The sequence below is a fragment of the Acyrthosiphon pisum genome, chromosome A1 (assembly GCF_005508785.2).
Source record: "Acyrthosiphon pisum isolate AL4f chromosome A1, pea_aphid_22Mar2018_4r6ur, whole genome shotgun sequence".
Classification (NCBI taxonomy): Eukaryota; Metazoa; Arthropoda; class Insecta; order Hemiptera; family Aphididae; genus Acyrthosiphon; species Acyrthosiphon pisum.
Window position 1 is genome coordinate 22,990,296 of NC_042494.1, and position 10,029 is coordinate 23,000,324.

General features: G+C 31.2%; 1 protein-coding gene across 1 annotated transcript in view; it reads right to left on the bottom strand.

Annotated features, from left to right (window-relative positions):
• LOC100164725 (molybdenum cofactor sulfurase-like) overlaps nucleotides 1-10,029 on the bottom strand; it is a 30,355-nt gene that overhangs the window by 11,412 nt on the left and 8,914 nt on the right. The window contains exon 3 of the mRNA XM_029486080.1: nucleotides 2,135-2,271. Coding sequence (XP_029341940.1) covers nucleotides 2,135-2,271 — 137 coding nt within the window. The remainder of the gene's footprint in view (nucleotides 1-2,134; nucleotides 2,272-10,029) is intronic.

A 10,029-nucleotide genomic window follows, 5' to 3' on the forward strand; every position in this document is an offset into this window, starting at 1 on the left:
TTGTGAAAACAGAGATACGACCTTCTTCGCTGCGGCGGGTGAAATGTTGTCCAAATATCATACTGATAGATATTCAGCTTACCATTTCGATTATGCTAGCCCCGCTGACCATTGTAAGACAATTATAATTGTATATAAGAAGTAATTATCACTATCAAAGAGTTTGATTGCCTCTATTTAACTCTGATATAGTAAGTTGGACGCATGCGAAAGTATAAATGGCGATTTTCCACGGGACACTGAATTTAATCAACTAAAAATCCAAGAATTGTGCACCAAACATTCCAAGATATGCGAACATAATACGCAAAATAAATTCACAATTATGTTTAACATATTTTTTAAGTTACCAATAAATAATATGCGTAAAATAATGTATTGGTATACCTTCCTAAACTACATTTCTATATACTTACCAACTATCTTTATTATAAAAAAAAAAACACTTATAAATAAAATACAATATAATCGTTATACTATTATAGTGCCTATGAAACAAGTTACAAAAAATCCATATTTATTTCGCTAGACATGCAATAATAATAATGAAGAAAAACAACTATGCATTAACGTTTAAAATATGCAAATAATTTCTTATTTTTTCAGTGTGTTGAATCGAATTTGTTTCTTACTTATTTTGAATTCAGATGAAATGAAAAATCATTTGAATTCACATAGCTGGTGAGTGATGGTCATATTATTATGTTTTGTATTATCGGTACGCATATTATATGTATCACGATAGATCTCATTTATTAGGAGTTCGGTGCAAATGATAATATAATAATTTTCTTTAAATGTGAAATATTTGAGGCCGTTATGATACGCTTGAAGTGGAAGTACATACCACATACTATATGTATAGTATATGTTTGCAGACGTGTTAAACGCAAAGAATTTTGTATTTATACGTGATTTTGGGTGACTGATAGGGTGGTTTATGCCGTTTATTGGTATCATTCCGTCATGTGACATTCATATGAGACGCGAATCAAATTATATTAACGTTATTACGACACGTCATATTATACTATGACATGGAGTTATACGTAGAAATGTGTATGGCATGTAGAGAGTGAGAGAATGAGAGAGAGAGAGATGTCTCATTCCGTATATCGTTATAATAATATATATTGATATATTATTCTGTCGTCAGCGAGATGCGTCAAGTTTGCGTGTAGGTATATATTATTAAATCGAATTAAATCAACCGGCCACACTCATGTATTGCTAGTAGGTACACTACGAGGCACTGCTTTAATATTACAGCAACTGGTAGATTTATGATTACCTTTTTCGGAGGTGATAATGCGTTCCACATTTGAGACGTTCTCATTTGACATTTGACATTTTTTTAAATTACAAAAATCGATAATGTATGTTATACGCTGTCAAAATACATTTAATTCGTCACAGATAGAATTCATCTTTTATATGATTATCTCAAATTTAAAAGATTAAGTCATTCGTCTGTTTTGGTGCACATGCATGTGTTTTATATGCATGTAGTAGGTATAGTGATCTAAATGATATGTTAATATTGTAATACCAGTCATCGAGTTAGTATTTGCATTTGCTTGATTTTTAGTTTTGTATATACTAATTAGTAATTAGGTACCATAAGATTTATTGCTATAATTTAATTTCATGATATTATAAAATAAATTAAAGCGATAGAGTATTTATAGTAGGTTTTTTATTACTTAGAAGGGCAGGAAATTATTTCATGATTTAAGGACTTTTTAGCGAATTTTTATGTGATCAGGATAATTTTTAATATTAATATGCTGATTAAAAACTTGGAAAATCAAAAATTTGATTAAATTTGAGATTATATTTGATATTGATAATCGACCAACAATAAGTTTTGTACAAGCTCGTAATATTATAACATAAGAAAATTGACTTTCATTTATCAAAAAAAAAACTCACTACATGATGTATTAGAGTAACTCCAATTGAAAAATCTTTTAAAAAAATCATCATTGATTTTTTAGCTCCCATAATATTATTACTAAATATTTTTTAAATCATTAAAGTACGAAAACGGCCTAATTACATTATCATATTGCATCAACGATCCTTTATCGATCGTTTATCGTCATTTAATATACGTAAAAGGGCATAGTCTCACCTACAGCGTCCTCTGGTCGGTCGCCGTCTTCGTCGTCCCACGCGAAACATTCGGCTACGGTCTTCAACGCTTCAGTGGCACCCGACGTGAATATCACGCTGTACTTTTCGAGTCCAGTGTTGAAGTGTTCGAGGATTCTGGGAGGGGACGAGACAAAAAAAACAATCATGTCATTAGCGGTTGAACAATTATAATTTAAGACAAAGGTATAACATAATAATATATAAATTAAAGTAAGTACGTATGATACATAAGTATTGTATTTAGGCCCCCGGCGCCCACCTCCCCCACATAACATTTTGGATCCTAGTACTAAAATGTTCTTGCGGGCCCTATCCCAAACTTCCAATCAAATACAACCTATTACAAGCGATACGGGTGTCTCATACCCGATTTCTATAGATATAAATCAATGGTTAATATAAAAAAATTACCTAACCTATATATATATAAATGGAGACAAAAATGTATAACAATTCATCAATCGAGAACGGCTAGTCCGATTTGGCTCAAATTTTTTTTAAGATGTTCGTAACTGCCAGGAAAAGATTTTTACGAAAAAAATTTTAGGAAAATCTACCGGAAAGGTAGGAAATCTCAAATCTGTATGTCAAAAATACAATAGTGGCGCAACAGTGCATTATATTATATTGGTTGCTATTGGTTAATCGGGCATGTTTGTTGATTTCATATTATAATCTCGTGTCACAATGTTTGTCCTCAATGGACTCCTAAACCACTTAACCGATTTTGATGAAATTTTTTACACCGTGTGTTATTTGGTCCAACTTAAAAGATAGGATAGTTTTCATCGTGAGAGGAGCAACCCCGGTAGGTGCTAAAACGGGAATTTTGATATTTCAGATCGAAATTTTTGTTTTTAAATGGTTGCCATGAGTGACGTCGTATAAAATGATTCGTTCTATAAATTTCAATACAGAATTATAGTGAACATTTAAGTCGTTGCCACGGGAAAAAACAAACTATAAACAGATATTTTATGATTCACATTTGTTTTTAGTAAAATGCCGCCAAAAAAGTCTAACCTCGACAATGCGTATAGCAATGAGGCACGACGCAAACGTGTTGTAAGACATCATGAATCGGCTAAAGAAATTGTTGCAAGAAACGCAGCTCAAAGAATCAGGGCAGCACAGAGTTGTGCACAAGAATCTAGAGAGCAGCGTGATGAACGTCTGCGACAAAACATTTTGAGAACAAGAGTGGTGCGTGAACAGAATATATACACATTTAGAGCCCAAGATGGAGCGAGACAGCAAAGGAATCGCATATTAACCCATGTATCATTTTTTTCGTCTTGCATTCGAATATGCTCCAGACATAAATTACTCTGCGCATTTCTAATATTGCAATCGGTGCAATGGACAAAGTATATGAATATTGTCAGGCCTTAAAATTCCGCAATGAAGCAACCGGCATGTGTTGCGCATCAGTAAAAGTGGTACTGTTACCTCTTCCAACTCCACCGGAACCTTTAAAATCTCTTCTTGCTGGTCATTTGGGGCAACCAAAATTTGCGATACCAAACCTAATGGACGTAATTTTGAAACCACATTTAAAATACAAGGTCAAGTGTGCCGATGCCTAATAATGACCCAAAGTTTCAATAAAGAACTTTGTAATTTACCCATTCATTGCATATCATTGTTCTATCCTTAATCCTGTGGGTTATTATTAGTGAACTATACGTGAACATTAATATTACTGTATGTTTACTATACGCTATGATCTCCAAAACCACTAATGAACTACAAATAAAAAAAAAAAAATGTCTAATACATAATAACAATAATACACGGCCTACGAAAATGCAAAAAAACAAACTAATACGCGGGCAACGCCGTGTCGGGACAGCTAGTTATAATATAAAAATGAATCGCAAAATGTGTTGCTAAGCGCAATAATTCTACTGTACGTACTACGCGTGTTGTGACTGAACTCCTTCTAAATGGTTAGACCGATTTCAATGATTTTTTTTTTGTATACGTTAGCGTTTATTCATCTGATTTTAGTACGGTTAGGTTAGGTTAGGATTTTGTATTAATTGATTATATCAATCCACCATAGGTAGAATACGACAAACTTGGTATAACTTTGATACTTTAGAGTTAAATCATACACTAACGTACATACAACACGGGGTCCGCGATCTACCGCAGGTAGATTGCCCACCTGATAATGTACTGCTGCGAATCAGAATTTTTATTCCGGCCAACGGAAAAGTTAAGATTAACTATTTATAATAGGTAATATAAAACGTTATATTTTATTATATATTATAACCGTAACGTCTATAAAGTGGCAACGAATATCTATTATTGAAATGGGCTGACTGAAAATAATTCATTATAATAAATCTGAATTTGTGAAGTAGCCCACCCCTATAGTATCCGAATAATTCCTTTTTTTTTATAAGCTCGAAACCCATTTCATTTTTACAAGTAGATATTATTTCATATTAAATAATACACACTTCTATTATGTTTGTATACAACATTTTCAAACACACATAGTTATGCAGCTTCATCACTCTAGCGGCGAGCCGCTGACCATCACCGAAATGACCGATGACAACAACTGTGAAAATAGCACTGAGCTGGTCGCACCGTTAGAGAATGAAATTTTAAAAGGCGAAGACAACATCATACCGGTCGACGAGGACGCCGTAATTGAGCCGGCAAAGAAAATCGAAGAGCAGAACAGTTATGCGAGATGAACGGTGGGCTGGGACCAGCAGAAGCTGCATGCGGCAAACGCCTTCCACCCCGACGAAACCGGTTGTCCACGGGGTGGAAACGCGTGAAGCGGGTCCTTCCGCTTGCTGTGCTGCTGCGGATGCCGTCCGTACTGAGACTGACACTGCCTTAAAGGGCCGAAGACGACGGACAGGACGACGGCGACGCAAATGAGGGGAGGATACGAGAGTGAGCACGGAAGGTGGACGGCGGTTCGACGAGCGCTCGGCTGCAGTTACGGTCGCGTGAAGCGACGGACGACGATGACGACATGGCGGCGACTCGTCAAGACGGCAACAGCGGAGACTTTGGCACGGGGTGGGTGGTAGAGATGCATGTGCTGTAGAAACACGGACGTCGGCGGCGCGCGACTCCACTTCGGCGGTGATTGGGGATGATGACGCGGCTGAAGGGACAACGCCAGGACGAAAATTACCGGGAGTTGAGGACCGCGGTACTTTGCTCTGAGGTCCGCTGACTCTTATATTATGTCTACATTTTAGCATTATTTAATATTTTAACATATTACAGCTAGGATCATCTCAAGAAAAAGCCTCCTCAAAATGAAAACCAAATTATTATCGTTTGAAACGATATTCACAGTCACTAATTTAGTTATTTAAGCTTTTATCTGGCTTCATCATTTGTTGACTATCATTCAGTATAAATAAGAACTATCGCATTATTTTAGACCCATGTAAATATAATATGTATTTTATTTGGTTAATGGTTTGCATAATTATTTTTTTTAGTATACTGTACTATACGACTATAGTAATACCTATATTAATTAAAAATATTAATAATTGCTTTAGTTTCAATGCCAATATAATTTTCACCTGATACTTATATCTTCCTATACATATACTAGTATAATATAGGTAAATATAGCTATCTAGATGATATTATATAGTTATATTTATATTGCAGCTATTTAAGTAATTTATTTTACTAATAGTAATACAATATGTTGAATTAAATTTTGCATTATAAAACTTAATTGTATGTATAAAATATAATAATATAAGTAAAAGTTATAAGTCACCACAAATAATGTATTTGAATTATAACGAAATAATGAATAACGTTAATCTTCGTTTAAACATCTAATTTCATCCAAGTTTCAACTTAAAATTACTATGAAAAATCATTTGGTGAATATTTTAAGTATTTATTTATAGTTCATTTTTGAATTACACCTAAATATCAAAAATCATTTGAGGAGAAATTATTAACTAACGGTTGAATATCCATCGTAAAAAAAATGAATTTCAGATGCTTATACGAAATGATTCCAGTATTGGGAATAGATAACGAAAATAATATCTAGATAAATATACTAGATTATTAAATGGAATTTACCTAGATAAAAAAATAGATAACCATTTTTTTTTTATATTTTCTTACATTTGACATAAACTATGTAGTGGTATAGCCAGAAATCTCCCACTGGGGGGATTACTGAATTAATTACCATATATAATTAGACATATAGTCGTGCCCGTATACTAAACAGCCCAAGGGTAGTGACAGGGCCACCCAAAATACGCCACTGGAATGATGGGTATAACGATTTATCAATATTTTTTTACACAATTAATTTTTTCCTTTTAAAAATAAAAAACTGGTCTGTGGTATACATTTTACTTGCATTATTATAATTTTTTAATGCTTTTACAGTTTTACTCAAATTTAATAAATATGCTGGGGTATGTACTCAGATAATACTTTTTAAAGTAAAAGAAAACAACATTAAATACCTAATTGTTTTTAAACAACATAATGTATGCCAAGTTTAGTTTTAATTTGTATTAAGACATTAAGAATACCAATATACCATTTAAGTAGACTAGTTCAATTTTTTTAAATAAAATATCTTAAAATGTTATCCAGTAATAAATTAAAATATATTATAAAACAGATACGAATGAAACGATATTTATAAGACAATGTATACTGTCTGTATAATAGTAATAGAATAATTGACATCGGGCATCACGTGGACACTGCAGTGGGATGTCAACCAACAACCACCAACAACTCACCACCGATTTAAATCATCTTACAAATTACAAAAAATAAATTTCATCAAGATTTAAATTAGACGATTATTTTTTTAATAATTTAAAAATATGTTCATTGCTATTAATAAATTAGATTTAATTTGAGAAAAGAATATCAATTAATCTCGAATTATTATACTATTATACATTTTACTACATTTATAACGAATACTATTAATTTAAAGAAACATAATAAAGTGTTTTATTTTTTATGACAGTGCTGACTAGTAGATAAAAAGGTGCAAGTAACACTATTTTCGTCGCAACCAATTGAAGTCCTTGGGTAAATAACTAGGAGGTTATATAGTATCATTTTTTTTAAGACTTCAAACTGCATGGTTATTAGCTGGTTTTTACTGTGGACAATATTCCTCACCATTCTTTTTAACTTACAACTCACTATGTCATGCGAGAGGTTAAAAAAAATCATAAAATTAACTTCGTTTTTTGACACTCGGCAACCCCATTTAGTTTGTGTGGGGGCTATGGTTGGTACACGTTTTTTTATGTGAGGCAGATAAATTGTCACAATGAACCCTGGTGGTCACCCATCTGGGAGCTTGCTCGACCGCTGCCCACATTGCTATATTAGTGACTGCGTCCAATCACCACGCTTCACCAGGTCACCATAAAATACCAACCATGTTAAATTGTATATTTATGTTTATATATTTACCAGTTTATATTCTTGCCAAATGTATTATAGTATGTAACATTTGACGTACTAACAAATTGTATAGGTACAACAGTCAATATTACAATCCTTAATATAGCAAGAGTACAGAGTAGTAAAATATATAATGGTATATACAGATTAGTGTAAATTGAATCATTTGTTGGTTGTTGCCACATCGATAAAATCAAATATTTAAATAACTTGATTGTTATATTTAAAAGGTGTTTTTGAAAGAATTTAATATAGATACTTGTATATTTTATAGAAAATTAAGGTTTCAGAAATATAGTAAAAATATATTGGACTAGGTACGTTATGTTATTTGGTATTAGCAAGATTTAAACAGTTAAACTAATATTTATTAATCATAGAAATAATAAACTAGGTAGGATCATAGTAAAATACAATTTTAATGTTCAGAAAACCATGTAAACATTCAAATTAATAATTATGTTTATTCTTAAAATGTATCTATTATACAGAGTGTGGCGGTATATATGAAAAAAAAAGAAAATTAAATATGCCCATTTATGTTCAATTATTACCTAATAATCATTAGAGATCAATGTGTACCGGTTATTAGGTATTTTTTCATTGCTTAATATTTTAAAAAACCCAATATATATATATATTAAAAAATTGAAATATACAAACAGTATGCATTATAATAATTAAAAAATATAAAATTTATCAAAAAAGAATACTGAAAAGGTTCAACAAATCAAAGTATACTGCTGATAGCTAATGCCATTATTAATTAAGAAAAATAAATCAATAAAGGTATGTTAATATTGTGATATTGTAATATAATATATCCATTCTTTTGAACTTATAGTATAGGAAATCCAAAAACTGTGCAATCAGACCAGAAGTTTTAAGTAGCTATTACATAAATATATATAATATAATTGATAATATATATAGGGGTCACCAATTAATATTTTTGAATGTCTACATCAGGAAGCTGGAAATTATTGGCACCATAAAAATTTCAGACGTCAGTAAAAACCAATATGAACAAAAATGATAAATTACAACACTAAAACCTCCTTTTCAATTTTTTTTCAATTATTGTCAATAATAATCTTTTTTGCTGAATCAAAAAACTTGAAAATGTCCCCATAGGCCATATGTCATTTCATACTAGAAGTTCAAAAGTAATGAACATATAAAGATTAAGGCAACAATTCTTATTTTGTTGTAATTTAAACACGAATAACTGTAGATACTTGAAATTTATAATATTTTACAACTTATTAATTCTCATACGGCCATACTTGATGAAATGTACAAAATATTTTGATCCGTTTTAAACTGTTTACAGACATTTTTAATTTTTTTTTTTTTTTTTTTTTTAACATTTATTTAGAAAATATACAATCTGTAAGGTTATTTACAATAGGCATATATGCGGTGTTTATGTGATTTTAACGTGAGTTTACATGATTTTAAGGAACTACCCAACAGTAGTACTTATGGCTTGAGGGATTTTTAATTTTTTAATTTTTTTTTTCTTTAACTGTCAATAAAATTTCATTTGTCGAGTCAAAAAGTGTCAAAATTTAATGCAAGGCTCCTACTACATTTTTACTTTAACAGCTTAAAAATGTTTAAAATACATAAAGGCACAATATATAATAAAATATTCATAAAAATATCATCAAATATACTTAGTAATATTAGCCTGACTGACGGCCTTCGCTCAGAATCATTTTTCTTATACAATGATATTAGGAATATCATTGAATTCAAATTTAACACCATCCATTACAGACTACAGTGATCTAATTGTAACCTACTGTACAGCAGAGAGACACCCATTTGCTCCCTTTTTTTCTGTTTATGCTCCTCCTGTTAAAATCTTCTGGATCCGCGCCTAAACGAGACCATGGTTGATGGACGTTTCGCCGATAAATTATTTAACTAAAAGCGGTTTTTGAATAAATCTGACTTATAAAATCTATTCTAAGTGCTCCTATAATTGCATAATTAATTTTAATTATATAAATCTAAACTACGACCTGCAGCCACATCATTGGTTGATGGAATATCACTTCACGCGTGAAACTTAGCACGCTAAGTACTGTGTTAGCAGCTATTTTAAGTCGAGGAAAAATAATTCAATTAATTAAAAACATTACTTTGATTTACTTTAATTCAAACACTATATATAAATACCAAACTTAAAAAAAGTTAAATGCTTATTGGCTACAATTTACTGTCGAAATATTACAATATAAATAAACTAATTCTATTCAATTAAACAGGCACAATCGTTGTCAACAATAAAAAATACTAGCCAACACAGTATAATATCAATTTTATAAACGACATAGTGTAAATTTAATGTTCATACGTCATAATAATAATAAAAATTAATTATAGGTATATATCGTCATT